We start from the raw sequence: 16,398 nt of genomic DNA on the forward strand, positions 1-16,398 counted from the left end.
GAGTGAATCCACCTGTCGAAGTTCAACATAATCAAATTATATATAATTAATAATTTTTAAAAAGTAAATTTAAGACCATTACTGGTGGCTGAATTGACCCTATTTTATATTATTTTATAAAAGTGCCATTGTTTTGAAGTGATAGTGTCAGGCATTGTTTGAATTTGCATAGTCAGTGCGCTGTTCAAAAAATAAATATATCAGACATTACTAATTCAGCACTTAACTCAGTCACTGCCAGCCTTCCCAGTTAGCATGGACATTTGACTTCTAAAGCCGTCAATGGCAGTGAATGTGTTAAGTACCTAAGTAATTATTTGGAGGACTACTTTTTACTCGAATCATATTATTCTAAGGTAACAGTACTGTCACTTGAGTACAATTATTGACTACTCTTACCAACAATGTGCACTGCAGTCTTTATAATCACTCTTTCTGTAGCCATTTACATATTTTGGCGCTCTGGCTGTGAGCTAAAAAAAAAAAAAAAGAGAGAAAAGGTTTAAAAAAGAGGACGTGTGCGCCTTTAAGGGCGAGCGTGCGCCTGTGGGGAGGGCCAGGGCGTCTCTTGACTGGGGCTGCTGCCTGCAGCCTATAAGGCGTCAGCTCGCTCCCATTCAACACTTTATCTAAAAGTGTCACATTGTACGAGGGTGGGGGGGGGGGAAGCGCGTCAGCTATTCGTAGGCGTCTGCTGGCTTCCGATGTTAACTCCAAATAATCTATACGTTACAAACAAACCGGAGCCCTTTTAGGAGCCAGAAAAAAAGGAGTTTTATTGGAGCGTTACAAAAAAAAAAGAAAAAAAAAAAAGGAAAAAAAAGAAAAAGGCGCTTTTTGCGGGGATCTCGGAGGAGACTTTCGCTTGGTGAGTGCTGCAGTTCGAGTCGTGTGAAGTGTGGCGACTTTGTTTGTCTCACCATGTTCGTGTGTGTGTGTGTGTATGTTGTCAGCCGGCATCGAGTGATGCAGCTCGTGGGGGGTTCACCTTAACCCTCCCTTTTTTTTTTTTTTTTTTTTTTTTTTTAAGATTTGTTTTAATATATGCTTTAAATTTAAAAAAAAAAAAATCAAAAATCAAAAAAAAAAATGGACCGATCGGGACTGCCAAGCACGAGCGTCCGCCCAAGCCACTAGAATAAACAGCCTTAAAATAATACAATGAGATACATTACTACACTGTAAAAACGAATTTGTTGGCTCAACTTAAAAATACAAGTAACCTGGTTACCTTAAAATTTTGAGTTAAGAGCGCTAAGAATTTCTAGTTCTTTACTCTTCCATGTGAGTTGATTGCACTTAAAATAATAAGTTAAATTGATTAATATGAAAGTGATAAACAGTTAGCTCAACTTGATATTCCAAGTTCTACTAACAAGGAATTGTAAGGAAATTCAAATGCCTAGTTGAGGTGACATTGCATTACAAGTCCAACCAACAAACATGTATTTCTCCATTTGTTTCTCAAACAAGGAAACATAAGTTTTTCCAACTAAGCCTATTCGTTGAATCAACATAAAATTTTAAGGCAGCCAGGTTATTTTTTCAGTAAAAGTTGCCTCACTGACAATCTTAAGTGTGATCAATACCTCCGTATCGCATTATTTGTCAGGTCCACTAAATAACTTATTTTCTAAAATGACTGAGTGGAATACATAAAGACATTACTTTGTTTTGAATGACTTTTGATCACAAATCTATACATTCATAAAACAAGGAAAATATAATTAAAAACATAACAGTTGCAAATTTAGAGGTGCTTTGAACAGCTGCACTCCAAAAATGGTGAATATTTTTTAGAAGTATCTGAATCTTACAATGGAAATAATGTCTATGTATGGAGAATCTGACACAGGTACAGTTTGAAATGCATTGACACTCATTTTGACATATTATGTTGATATTTTAAAAAAATGTCTCCTTCATTTTTAATCTCTTGTCAACAAATGCTGTTCCTCTGCCTCCCCTGTACCTTCTTTATTCTGGTAACGTAAAAAGACAAACAGAAAGAGCGAAAGAGGGAGACACTCTTACAGCATATGGCCAGGAATTTGAGCTATGCAATGTTTACCACAGAAGAGTATTAAAGAAATGAAAATGTTAAAAAAAGAAAGAAAGAAAGGAGGCTGCAGAAGTCGCAGGAGTTTTCAACAGATGTGTAAACCAAGACTTGAACTGAGTCAGGTCTCATTTAACAGTTGCAGTCCAAAAATGGATAACATTTGAAGTGATCCCACCTGTCTTTATCCATAAACAACGAAAGACGGACCACTTGAAGAGATCTGATCAAACTGTTTGTTGCAGAATCTTGTTCTTGTGCAAGCACTTTGGATGAACATGTCGCACTGCAAACATCCATGAAAACTGTCTGGATTATCTCAAAACTGTATTTCAGTCCCTTTGGATAGTCGATGTTGAGACTATCCAAGAGGCCAATTAGGACAGCAAAGGCATTTAGAACACTTTTTAGCTGACGGAGGACGATACAGTATCACTGTAACATCCAGAATGTCTGTGAGCATGTCGCCATCCTCAGCTTCACCGGTCATGAAGAGTAGGCCTACATTGACCCCTCTTGCTATTTCCTTCTCCGGATCAGAAGCCTGAAGACAGAAGGTGAAAACACAAGAATCAGGTATCCACATTGAAAGATTCTAGTCCGCTAATTATCCGCAAATTAAGGCAAGGCCCTTATTTGTATAGCCTGTTTTTACAAACGGTTTGTCGCAAAGGGCTTCACACAACATCAAAGCATCCTCTGACCTTAGACCCTCATATCGACAGAGGAAAAAAACAAAACACGCTCACCTCTCTGTCTCTTTCGCTGCTGCTGCCTGCACTGCTGTTGTTAACACACACCTTTCTCACCAGAGCAATCAGCTCATCTGCTTTAGCTGGGCAGCAACCTTTACCCTGACTGACCTGTTGACGATGGGTTTTGTAGTCTTTTAATGGCAGCCCTGATGGATTGTGAGTCCCTTTTGCAGCCATCCAGAGGGAATGTATTTCCCCTCTATGGCTGTGTTCGGAATGTCATGCCAACATACCGTTAATACAAAGTATGATGTCAAATTGAGTATGTAATCTTCACTCTGTACAGTATGGGAGAAATTCCCGGATGTAAACTCGATGATCAAGAATTTCTTAGTATGTGGTGGGAGGTTTTTGCACATAATCAGCTGCCCGAAAATGCATTGCATCTCCGGGCTACATGAAATGCTGCATTATGGGACACCAAAACAACCTCCGAACTATACATTATACCTTACATATTTAACATATAAGGGAAAAATTCTGTCTATTTGCCTTTCTTCGTGTGCTGTTAAAAAGTGTTACGTATACGTATGACACACCTCACAGAAGTTCGAGAGACAATGAGCTCTGGTTCATTGTCACACATTTAACTCCATAACTTCAAAATAATCAGATAAGTCGCCAAACAAATACTTCCTAGAGCCGTAATAGACATTGTTCCGACACACTTGTGAACATGAAAAGTATAATTGTTTTACATAAAAGGAAATGGCCTCCTTTCCAGGGGGCAGTCTTGACCGGTCTCGACATGTCGGCTTGTGTGGGTTGTCCTGGGGAGTTTTGCAGGGGCTCCTCATATTTAATTGAGTCAACTCAGCAATCTGAGTTACCTGGACTGCTCTGATTTAACTGATGAGTTGACAATATTATAACTTAATATTTCAAGTTGACCCAATGATTTAGGTACTTTTAGTTGGACTAATTCAGAAAAATGAGTTGAGGTAACCAAAAAACCCCAATTCATTTTTACAGTGTACAGCATAGCATGCTCTTGTTATTAGCTTTACATTGACTAGTTTATGATACAGTTGATGCTTCTTCATACATTGCTGCCAGGCTCCTTTTACTGTATGCGCTGTTTATATTTTCTTTCTCATAATTGTGCATCCTTGTGCGCGCGTGTCACCAAATCACAAATACATGTGCGTGTATGTGTGCTCCGTGGCGTGACTCAGCCCCGCTGCTGCTAGAGGGCTTTTAACCACGATTGTCTCAATCCAGTAAAGGGAGGGGGTGTGCACTTGCTGCGTGCTTGCTGCACAGGTAAAGCGGGTATGGTTGCTTGGAAACCGCTGCAGGGGTGTCGTGCGCTGTGCAGCGGCGGCGGCAACTCCCTCTTTATTTCTGCAAGGCAGAGCGCGCCTGATTTGCTGTCACAAAGAGGGAGGTTTCGCATTTTCACCATCCTTTAAGACGCAGGTGTCAAACTGGTGTCCTGGGGGCCAGACCCGGCCCTCCACATCATTTTATGTGGCCCGCGAAAGCAAATCAAAAACGCTAATTGCTTTCTGGTGTAATACCATTGAGATATTTGCAAGCATTTTTTTTTTTGTTACCAATCCTCCTTTGAAAAAGAAATGTAATAGTTGAAAAACATGTTTTTATAGGCATCTGATTTCAAAACTGGTTATTCAGCAATGTGTTGTGTGTACTGTAATTACAGTATATGGGGTAATCTTTCATTTATATGGGTCCAGAGTCATAGCGGCCCTCCGAAGGAAGTCATAACTGCGATGTGGCCCGTGACAAAAATGAGTTTGACACCCCTGCTTTAAGAGCAGCTTTTTTTCCTGCTTTTGTATCTGAGACACTTGTCTTTTACAACTTGGGAGCACAGTTGTCCATTTTAGAACTGCAGGTGCCTTTGTGGTGATACAGTGCGCTCAAGAGTCACCAATTGACTCAGAGAAGTCGCAGTCTGTCACTAATACCATTGTAAAAGTCATCATCACAGTGGGTCTGTGTATGGAAAGAATTCTAGATGATAAATATAAAACAATAACTGCGGCATGATGACGTATTCTTACATCATTGCGCAAACTGTTTCATTGCGCGCCATTTGAAACTTCAAAACGTCGTATGTCGGTACCGTTGCAAGCCGAGGGCTCCCTTTTCCCCTTAACTGGGGTGATGCATGACAAAATGGATGGATGAATGTTACAACAATAGTCTCTCTGCATTTATTGACCGTGTACCAATTTGGCCCAGAAATACCGTACATATTTTAGTATAAGTGGTGCTAACTTAACACCGGTAGACTCTTAGAATTCCTGTCTCTTCACCATGGACGCTTTTGTCCCTATGAAAAGTTACCTTGGACTCTAATACTTAGCCTTATGGAGTGGAATGTTAGCACTGCAGTATCTTACAGTACAGTACAGTACAGTAGAAGAACTAGTTCATCAGTGTGGTACATTAAGGTCGATTTGTGCCTAAATGGACACAGATGGACTACTGGACCCCCTGCTTTCCTGACCATGTATGTTTTTGGCCTTGATACATTAGAGTCCAAAAACCAGCCCTCAAGGGATTATATTAGAGTAGATTGTTTCTTTACTATGTACCTTTTTGGCTTTGGAAAATGTACTTTGGACAATAGTAGCCTGATTGTGTAGCACATTTGTGGAGATTATACAGAGAGTGGCAGGAGAATCTCTACTTCTTGATCGTGACCTTTTTGTCCGTGGGGAACATGTATTTCCATCTCCAGTAATTAGCCATATGAGGTACATGAGGATATCTACTAGTACACTAATGGACTTTTTGAACCCCTATTGCTTGACCAGTGACCTTTTGATCCAAGGAAAATGTATCGTACCATACGATTACGAGCACAATGGGCTGGTACGTTAGGGTAGTTTGTACTGACAGGGATGACCAAGAGCTGGTCTTTATTCATCATGTATCATTAATTTTAGCCATGGAAAAAGTCGAGTAGTTTGCATGACAGGTTACAAGATTCTACCCACAGTGATTTCAGTGGACTCCTACAACCCCTTTTTCTTGATCAAGTCCATTTTGGGCCCTGGAAAAACCTACTTTGGAGTCTGAAAATAAACCTTACGGTGTACATTGGGATAGACTGTATCACTTTGGAAAGGGTACCTTGGAGTATAGTAATCAGATCTTACGAGGGAAATATAAATGGTAAATTGTACCTTGAGGAACACAAATGAACTCCACATAAACCCATCCTTTTGCCCAATGAGCCGAATTCAGTGGTTCCACACCGCACGGCCACGTGTCGTTTGTTTTAATCCCGTTGCCTGCAAGTGCTTTGGTGGTTGAGTGCCAGGATAAACTGTCTTTGCACCTGTTGCAAGAGGAAGCACAAGCCCCTGGGGGTTCATTATCAAGGATCGTATTGCATCCCGTCACCCCCCGGCCCGCCGAACCCAGTGGACGGACCCGGGGGGCAACCAGGGGTGGATGGCAATGGCATGCCCCGTTGGCGCAGTTTGGCTCCTACCGATGCCCCCGTGCTTCCTGTTGTTTTAGGGCTTTGTTTCCTCGCAGCTGTCATTGCTGCGCATAAATATGGCTCACGGGAGACAAGGAATTAGTTTTTACAAGGGGGGGGCTAGTGTTATTCTCACTCATCACTCCGACATCATGAGGAGGGCTGCTCGTCTGTGATGCCATAGAAACACATCCACAAAAACACTTCTGCTGTTTTCTGCATTATTTCTCTACCGATTGTGAAATACTAAACAGGTTAATCCGGTCAAATTGCATCTCGATTTTGGCCTCCGGTGTGTGGTTTTGTGACCCCACTAAAAGGCAGGGGCACAAAATGGATATGCTACTCGGGTCTCTTTCCCCGCTGAATATTGTAGACATCGTTTATTCAGCCCTGACACATACTTGACATGACACAAACATTCAGGTCATTTGACATGAGGAGTTGTTGCAACATCAGGTGCCGTTCTAGTAACAGGAGGAGCCCCTTCCTCTGCACTTCAGGCCCAGTCCGGATTGGCAGCAACGGAAGCGCCTCAGTCTACTTGAGAAACGCTCTCTCCATTCACTACACACAGCTATAGTGGTAGAAAACTGTAGTCTATCACTCAACAGCTGTGATAGATGTCGTACGTTTGAATCATGTCCAAATTCTGACTTTTAAGATTATTATTTTTTTTATTTCCGATGTGTGGGTTTGCTTTCTATCCAAACATGTCTTTTCAATGCACCTGCTTTAGCATTCAGGTTTCATTCCTTCCTCTGTGATTTATGTATTTCGGGGCCCTGTCGCAGGCACAGCAGTGGCAGCCAGCCGGGCCGACGATCCGAGTGTTTCCTGGCTTTGATGCGACCCGAGTGCGCCTGGAGCATGTCCACAGTGGGGCTGACTGCCCAGGAGACATCTTTTCCCATAGAACACCCCTTCCTGCGGGGCAGCTACTGTCACAGCATGGCTGGATCCAAGTCATTGTGGAGCTATACCCACGACATGGACAAGTGAGTACACTGGGAGACGGAATGTTACGCGGTTGAAGTGGGTGGTAGTAATTGGGTTTTATCCTTGACAGCTTCTACTTCACTATGAAATCTGCACACACAGATCGCAGCTCTCATGGACAGCACAGGAGTCCGCCCTTGCTAAGTTATCAAAGTAAGTGTCATCATTTGTCAGCTGCCTCCGATCTGCCTTTGGTAACACAAATGCTGCTTTGCTTTTATTTTGTCATTGGCTCGCCAGACCTGTTTTTGGAGTATAGTCAATGTTTTAATGGACTGTGTACAACAATAGGTACACTTGCATAACCTAATGAGATCCAACACAAGAGCCGTGTCAAAATAATGCCCACACTATCAGAGAGGTAATCATTAAACAATGTTATTATTATGATTGTGGTTGCAGGTTTGCTTTTAATTTTTCGATTACCATATTTAGTGACATGATTGGTTCGAAAAACACCTCAAGGAATGCAAATGGCAACCACAATGATGAAAGAAAATCTACAATCATTATCTTCAGATTGGCAAAACTTTTGATGCCAATCTTGTACAGCAATCCCCTGCATAGTCGCGGTTCACTATTCAGTAATTTACCAATTTGTGGTCTTTTTCCTTCTGAACCTATCCCCAGGTATTCGTTGAAACGCTCACTTATTTTTGTGCTCTTTCTGAAATACCCTTATCTTGTCTAAATGGGAACGTGATCGGTGTCAAAGAAGTACGTTGAAGTGGCAAGCGTTGTATATCAGGGAGGAGCTACGTTTAGCCTGGGTTGTTAGTGGAAGTGAAGAGTCTTTGGTAAACGCTCACACTTCTGGTGCAGAAAAAAAGAAGGTTAGGGCTGAAGAAATGATAGTAAACTGTAACTGTATAGTAAACTGGGATCATAGTTTGTGGTATATTTTCGGTTTAAACTAGTAATAAAGGCAATTCTAAGCGTTGTTAGGATGGGGGCGTCAGTTACCGATGTTTTTTTTTTGCTTTTCGGCTATATAGATTGTATTGTAGTGCGTGTCTGTTTCCATGACACGCACTAACGTGCTAACGTGTCATTGTGGCTCTTCTGCCAGGACATAAACACAGTTCCAGCACCCAGAAATTACCTCCCAAGAAGTCCCGGCCTTCCCATCTCTCCCTATCCTGCGGCGCCGAACCTACCACGCCGACTCCGGCCGACGGCGAACAGGCGGTCCCTTCATTACAACAGCTCTCCGTTCACGAGTGCAGCTGTCCGCCGCAGACTCCGGACAGGTGCTCCAAGCCTCTGCCACCCATCCCGCCGCACGGCAACAGTCTCATCCGAGCAGGCCATGGACAACGATGTGGAGTTCTTCACCTGCACGGACGAGAGCTGCTGCCTGGTGTCTCATCAGTGTTCCAAACCCTCTCCCTTTCATACGGGACTTACCGGTCGAAGAAGCTTCAGAGACTGCGGACAGATTAACCATGCCTACTACGACGGGCCTTTAGGACCGCAAAGCCCGAGGCAACCCCAACCTCAGCAGCTTCCCGCACATACCCCGCAGCAGAAGGAAGTGCACGAGCGTGGACGTCAGGAATTACCGGCGGTCTGCCAACGGCAGCAGGACAAAGCTCAGAGGAGACTACAGCGCTCTCACTCCGGACCTGCCGGATCCTTTAACAAGCATTCCCTACTGCGCCTCAACTATCACAATCGCTCCGCCTACAACGCGGATCCGTCGGCGGTTCCTCCGCCGATCCCGCCACGGCTCAAGTCAGCAGATAGAGGTAGCCATTTAACATTGGCATTATTATAATTGTGGTTGCAGGTTTGCTTTTAATATGTTGGTGACTTCATCGGTTAGAAACCCTTCAAGGAATACAAACGACAACCACATTGATAGAAGATATATATTTTTCTGTGCATCGAAGAACATATGTCACAGTTTGGATTGGATCCGTTCAAATTTTCATTGTTAGTGACATTACGTGACATCTCAACACCAGCCAAATATGTTATTTCTTCTTCTTTTTTTGGAAGTTATGACATTTTTCCCTTATGTATTTGTGGAAAGTGTTAACATTTTGTCAGAGTGACACTTCTTTGCGACTTGGAGACACTAGGTTGGAATGACCACATCATGTGCAAGTGGTGAGAAATCCTTTTGGGCGTTGAATTTTTCGGTTGAGCTCATGTAACATAATTTCTTCATGCTATTGGTATCCAGGGAAAGCTTTTCACCCACCCAGCCATGTTCTGTACCGCGTATCGTCACTAGGGTCGCAGGTCCGCTCGAGCCTATCTCAGCCAGCTGGCTCAGATAGCCAATCGCATTTACAATCACATTCTTGTCTTCGGACAATTTATAGTCGTCGGTGAACCTCACATGCATGATCCTGCCTGCCAAGGAACCCCCCCCGAAATGTCAGTTTCATACTACAGTCATTACATTTAGTTGTTTTTTTTTAATACTCCTCAATTCTCATGAGAAAAGGCTCCACAGATTATTTGGGTGAATTTCTGTATGTTAGCAGTACAGCATGCGTTTGAAGTTTACAAACTGTGTTGGCAGTAGTGTGCATTCAGTGGCAGGGTTACAAAAATGCTCGCGGTAGTAGAACAGTCTTCGAGTTTGTCGGAGCCAAGACCAGAACCTGAGCACCCTGTTCGACACAACCTCAATAATAAACAACTTGATGAATATCTCTGATAGTGTCAATCAAGGTTGATTATCTTTGTCAGCCCAAAGTTTTTTATATCAATATTTGACAGTAATCCCCGCATAGTCACTAAGTCACCCATTTGGGGTTTTTGTACTCTTGTAGAGAACACTTTAAAATGGCACAAGGTGCTGCTAAAGCCTTGTCCAAATAGGAATTGGTGTCAAGGAAGTATGTTGAGATTATGCATCTCGGCTGAGAGATGAGTTATATATGTCAGGGAAGAGCTAATTTTAGCATGGGTTGTTAGTGGAAGTTACAGAGTCTTCGCCACATTCCGGTGCCGCTAAAACTCACCGATTCTCTTTTTTTGTGCGCGCGCTCTTTCTGGCAGACACCCGCCGCTGGTCAGCAGAGGTGTCGTACAGCGACGAGGACAAACCGCCAAAGCTGCCCCCGAGGGACCCCTTGTCCTTGGGCAGCTCCCGCACCCCCAGCCCCAAGAGCCTTCCGACGTACTTCAACGGCGTGATGCCCACCACCCAAAGCTTTGCACCGAACCCCAAATTCGTCAGTCGGGGTTTACAGAGACAGAACAGCGAGGGCTCACCTTGCATCCTGCCTATCATGGACAATGAGGGGAGAAAGGACAGCAACACTCATTACTACCTGCTGCCTCACCGGCCCACGTTTGCAGACTCGAAGTCTGTGGAAAAACTCCTGCTGCCTATGGACAACCCGGACTCTGACTGGGACTGCCACACAAGGCGGAAAGCATCCGTGGATCCAGTTTGAGGATACTCGCCACTCTCCAAACCGCTGCTTTCAGTTTTGAACCCGTTCGGGGTTGAACGACACAGGGTACGCGCGCACTGTACCCAGTTACTGCTGACGCAGCCTTGCAGAGGTTGCGTTCAACGCCGTTGAAATTTAGATTGTTTTTTCTTCAGATTTTCACATCACTCGAAAAGATTTTATAGTCCATAAAGGTACAAGCGGGCCTTGAACCTCTCTCTCTCAGTGTTTAGTGCCTGGAAGGTTGACCGTGATGTGTTGGGGCTTTTGTTTGTTTATTTTTTATTTTTTTAAAATGCTGCTTTTATCTCACTCGGGACAAAAGGTCAGTAATGTAACCATGTGACATTTACTAGGGATGGGCATACTCGTCGATAAATCACCTCTTAGGTTAAATCAATGATATATCGAGTGCGCTGCTTAGCGGCAAACGGGAGAGCCGCCGTTGATTCGGTTTCAACTGGTTTTGCTGGCTAAAGTGGAGTTAAAAAGTCAGTTTTCAAACTAAACGAGGGACTACCTAAAAATAAAGGTAGCCCTGCAAGTACCACCATGACTAAGTTCAAATGCAGTCACGTGTTAGGTGTTCATCAAAAAAAAAAAAGGCAGAGGTTTTACTTCTAAAAACGTTTTGTAATTTAATTTCATTGCAAGCCACTGTTACATTATGGACAGTTTTAAAATTAACGCTTCGCTTAAATATAGGACAATCATTTAAAAAAATTAATTAAAATGTATTGCATATAAAAGTTCAATAGAAAATGTACCTAAACAAATGTAAAATCGAAAACTTCGAAAAAATTACATGCAAATTTATTGTACTTAAAAGTTACTGTACTGGATTAAAAGAAAATTTAAGGCACTGTGACATTCAGTATGCACAGTTTGAAAATTAAATTTAGTGATTCATTCGCATACCACTAGAGGGAGCTTGCGTACCACTAGTGGTCACTTTCAGAATCATTAATTTACTCAATACGACTCTGGCATGGAAAGAACATTCAGAACATTCATTTATTAAATAATTAAAAAAAAAGAACATTTTCCCCCGTAGTCGCACAAAGAAATTCAGCCCATCCCTAAAATCTGAAGTCATTTTAGGGTCAAATGAAGGATTATCGCACTCGAGTATCAACTGTATATGAGGGTACGATTATCATCATTGTTTTTTATAACGCATAAATCACCATATGTGTGGTTTTTGTTGTTTTTTTCCCCCAACTCGTAAGCGCTCGTAGCTTTGCGTGTGTCCACGGGAAAGTCAAGTGCAGCAGCCGTATCAGATCCGTAAAAGAACTCTCCAGGGTTCATCTGCCACCTTTGTTATTTAAAAATTATTTTTTTTTGCTATTTTACATGCAACCCAGCGAGCGTGGGGTATTTTGCCATAGCTGTGTGCGCGCTTTCCCGTATAAAATGGTTTGGCAGACGTGAGTGTCAGGCATTAAGGCTTTACACCACCTTGTCCCATATTCTGGCGTAGTACCAGTTACAGTGGATATAAAAAGTCTACACACCCATGTTCAAGTTCCAGGTTTTTGTGATAGACGAAAATGAGACTGAGGTTAATCAGTTCAAAACTGTGAACTTTAACCTGCGCAGTGCAAGGGGGAAAAAATGAGAGGGAAAGTAAAAATAAACAACTGAAATAATGTGGTTGCACAAGTGTGCACACCCTCTTATAACTGGAGAATGAACCAATCACATTCCAATTTATGTTAACTGGGAGTACAGCACACTCCTGCCACAATTTAAAGCCTTCTGATTAATCCCAAATTAAGTTCAGTTGTTGTAGTGGCGTTGTTGTGTTTTTTGTTTGTTTGTTTTTTTTAGTTTTTGTCCCAACACTGACTTGATATTTGGAACTATTTATAATTATCACCCCCCCCCACACACACACACACACCTTGCTTAAGGCTCTAGTCTGAAGACATTATTTATCTAGATTTTGTTGTTGTTGTTTTTTTTTTTGGAAATACCACAAAAAAAATGAACAGGGGTGTGTAGACTTTTTAGGTACACTATACATTGGCTCCTTTATGGCTCGGACACCACCTCCATAAGGCGAAAAATTGCCCGGGCAGACTCCGTCCGCCCATTCCATGGATGGAAAAATCGCGGCTAGAACAGCCAGTGTCCGTCGTCCACTGAGTGTCGTTTGTCTGGGTATTTTTTTTCCCGCGACCATACTTGTTACTGCATTTTTTTCGTTTCTTTCTTTCTTTTTCTTTGTCCTTTTTTTCTTTCTTTTCTTGCTTTTGGAGGTTGCACAGAGAAGCGCCTTGAAGCTGGACATACACTGTAAGATAAAGGCACATGCAACACAGCAAGGAGAAGCACAATGCTGTGTTCTTAGGGTTGTTTTTAGCATTAGCATTCCTAGTCCACATACGATGGAAAAAATGCATTGATTTGTTTTGACAGTTGGCAACAATTTGTAAGCGCTCTACTGACAGCTAGTGGACTTAAGCGGTACAAATGAACCCTCCAATCGTTAGTTTTGATGTTCAAGCCCTATGTGAGAGTTGCAATTTAAAACGAACGCTTTGAACATTGTATGCCCAGCTTTAGTGAATGTAATCTTACTGAAATTATTATTATTTTTTTAAATATATTTAGTGATCAAGCTGTGAGACATTGTTTAGAACACATTTGCTACCTCCCTCGATATGAATCCTCCATTTCACATTTCTGCCTTTTTCGGTGGGATGATCTTTTTTTTTTTTTTTTTTTTTTTTGCTGAACAACAAAGGAGTGTTAGGGTCACGCGGAAAAGAAATAAAATAGTACGCAAAGAATAAATAAGCGATGGATAAAATATTTTTTTTTTTAGTTCAAAAAAGGGTAAAACTTAGAATTAAGTTGAAGTCACATTTTGTTTCCAGCCAATGTCATATCATAAGAACATTTGTAATTAAGAAATCTGACTTTTTTCAAAACCACAACTTCATCCTCGTAAAAAAGAAATTTAGCTTAAGAGTGACGTTTTTGTTTACAAATGGTTTAGACATTTTTCTTCAAAAATTGGATTTTATTCTCATTAATAGTATATAAAAAATAATAATTATATATATATATATAAAAAGAAAGACTAATACTCCTTGGTAAAACAAGCAAACGACAAATGTATGGGGTTCATTGTGTGCATGCGAGAGGACGAGTGTTGTGGGTTTACCTCCGGGGTGTGCGTGGAAACAGTCTTTCCTGTTCTGCTCATGCATTCCTGCCTGACATGATTGCAGTGGGTGTGGCCTGAGAGACTTTGGCTGCTGGCAGCCGACAGAGAGAGAAAACATGATAGGAGAATATATATATATATATATATATATATATATATATATATATAGTATGAATTTGTATTGTTCTTGCCTTACCCAATGGACACATGAGGATGATATTGTAAATGTAGCACACGTATCGAAGAACACTTTGGGGGAAAACTGCTAACTAAGGTCAACCGGTTATTGAAGCGTACATGTTTATTTAAAAAAAAGCGTTCCTTTTTTATTTTTTTTTAATTATTTCTGCTCACAAACACAATGTTGCTTGGACTTTAAAAGTCCCCCCCCCCCCCCCACCCTCACCCCTCCTCAGAGAAACAAAAAATGTTTACATCATACACTGGTACTATTTAATCTTAAAAGGTATTCAAATGTCTTATTATAGGAAATAAAAACAACAACTGAAGACTAAATAACTTCTCTGCTGTGGTGAAGACATGCACTGGGAGAGTACAGTATGCTGTGTACAGTATTTAACGATTCCATTTGTTTGTTATACATAGTCGTTAGAAAGCAAAATAAAACCTTATTTATATGTATTATTTTGAATGTGCTTGACTCTCTCTCTCTCTCTCTCTCTCTCTCTCTCTCTCTCTCTCTCTCTCCCACACACACACACACACACACCCTGCTGTGCCTAATTGTGACTGGCCTCCATCCAGAAAGGTTACAAAGGCTGACTGACAGGTGACAGTGACAGCGTTGTCTTCCACTTCCTGGTTCCTTTCGCTTGCTCGCCCCAAGTCAGTTGCCATAGGAGATAGCTTGGATGGTTACCATAGCAACTGCTAAACTGCTTCGTTTAAATGGAGGCAAAAGAGAACTTGGACTTGACTTGGAAATTGTTAATATTGTAGTGCATTTTCAAGCCGTGCAACTAGGTTAATCTTTGTATTAAATTGTATATTTTGTGTTATACTTTTTTAAATCATAATTTATTCTCGGACAAATCCGTCTTTATATTTAAAAAATACACATTCTTATGAATACAAATATGCTTGAGAAAAAAAACTCAATTTATGTTAAAAAGATTGCTTGATCTTTGAAAGATGACTTTGTTTTACAAAAATAACTTAATTCTAATATTTTTTTGTAAAAAACACAACTTCAGTACTGAAAAGAAATACAACTTAATTCTTGAAAGAAAGGAATAGAACTTAATTAGAAATAAATAGGACTATTTTTTGAAAATTACTTTATTATTGAAAAATAAATGCAAATTAATTCCTAAGAAAATGATTTCATTCATGAAATAATATAACTTGAACAAGTCTTGAAAAACACCATTTTATTATCGAAAAATATAATAATTCTTGAAAATATACAACTTTATTCCTGAACAAAATGCAATTTAATTCCTGAAACAATGCAATTCGTTTTGAAAATTACTTTATTCTTGAAAAAAACATGAAAAAAACAACTTAATTACTGAAAAACATACAACTTAATTTTTGAAAAAGTACACTTTGATTCCTCAAAAAAAACTTTGCTCATGAAAAAATACACCTTGAAAAAAAACGTGATTTTATTTGTATAAGAAATAAAACTTGATTATTGAAAAATTTAACTTTATCATTGAATAAATATTTTATTTGTGAAAAAATAAAACGTCTTGAAAAAACACCATGAAATTATTGAAAAAAGTAGACGTTTTATTATTGAAACAATACAATTTCATTAATGAAAAATACAACTTTATCAGAAAAAAAAAAAAAATTTTTTGAAAAATAAAAATAAAACAAAATTACATTTTTATTGAAAAATAATTCCATCATTATTTAAAAAGTAAGACTATTCTTGGGAAAATACCATTTTATTCTTGAAAAACACAACAGTATTCTCTTAAATTGATGATTGTTCTTGAAAAAAATCTTATCTTTTCTGTTGAAAAGATAAGACTGCTCATAAATGACAAATTTTATCTAAAAAGTATGATATTCTTGATATTCTTCTTTTTGAAAAATACGATTTAAGTCTTGTAATATTAATACTTTCTTACAAAAATAAGTGACTTGTCGAAAAACTATACAATACAACAATATTTTCATAATTCTGGAATTGTTAATTTTGAAAAAACATGATATCCTTTAAATGTATTTCGGTACCTTGGAGTTGTGACCTGAAATGTCGATACATTTTATGTTCATGTTTGCAAGAATTAAGGCATATTACATTATTCTTGTAGTATTATGGCTTTATTATTATACATTATATTTGTCCTGGAAAGATAATTTAGTTTTTGGGGTTTTTTTTCTCAAAAAAAGTACAACTTACACTTATAAATGTAATATGCCTTAATTCTTGCAAACGAATATTTGGTTTTGCTCCCCTGGGGCTAGGTCTAAACTTAAAAGTATCAAATAATAAAGCAAATGAATTGCAAAGTTATTCTATTACTATTGAGGAAGGGAGGGGGGGGGGGGGGGCA

At 40.1% G+C, this 16,398-nt stretch overlaps 1 protein-coding gene and 1 long non-coding RNA gene across 2 annotated transcripts; one reads left to right on the top strand and one right to left on the bottom strand.

Moving 5' to 3' along the window:
- Positions 1-644: 644 nt before the first annotated feature.
- On the top strand, positions 645-14,509 carry errfi1a (ERBB receptor feedback inhibitor 1a). The gene is given in 6 exon segments (XM_061687816.1): positions 645-868; positions 7,069-7,272; positions 7,344-7,426; positions 8,343-8,563; positions 8,565-9,021; positions 10,289-14,509. Coding segments are annotated over 5 exon segments (1,314 nt in total). The 5' UTR covers positions 645-868; positions 7,069-7,120; the 3' UTR covers positions 10,690-14,509.
- Positions 1,893-2,872, bottom strand: LOC133408680 (uncharacterized). Its single transcript, XR_009769316.1, has 2 exons — positions 2,809-2,872; positions 1,893-2,603 (listed from the first exon to the last, which is right to left on the bottom strand). It is a non-coding gene; the product is annotated as an uncharacterized LOC133408680 (long non-coding RNA).
- Positions 14,510-16,398: the final 1,889 nt, after the last annotated feature.

This window comes from Phycodurus eques, chromosome 10 (assembly GCF_024500275.1).
Source record: "Phycodurus eques isolate BA_2022a chromosome 10, UOR_Pequ_1.1, whole genome shotgun sequence".
Classification (NCBI taxonomy): Eukaryota; Metazoa; Chordata; class Actinopteri; order Syngnathiformes; family Syngnathidae; genus Phycodurus; species Phycodurus eques.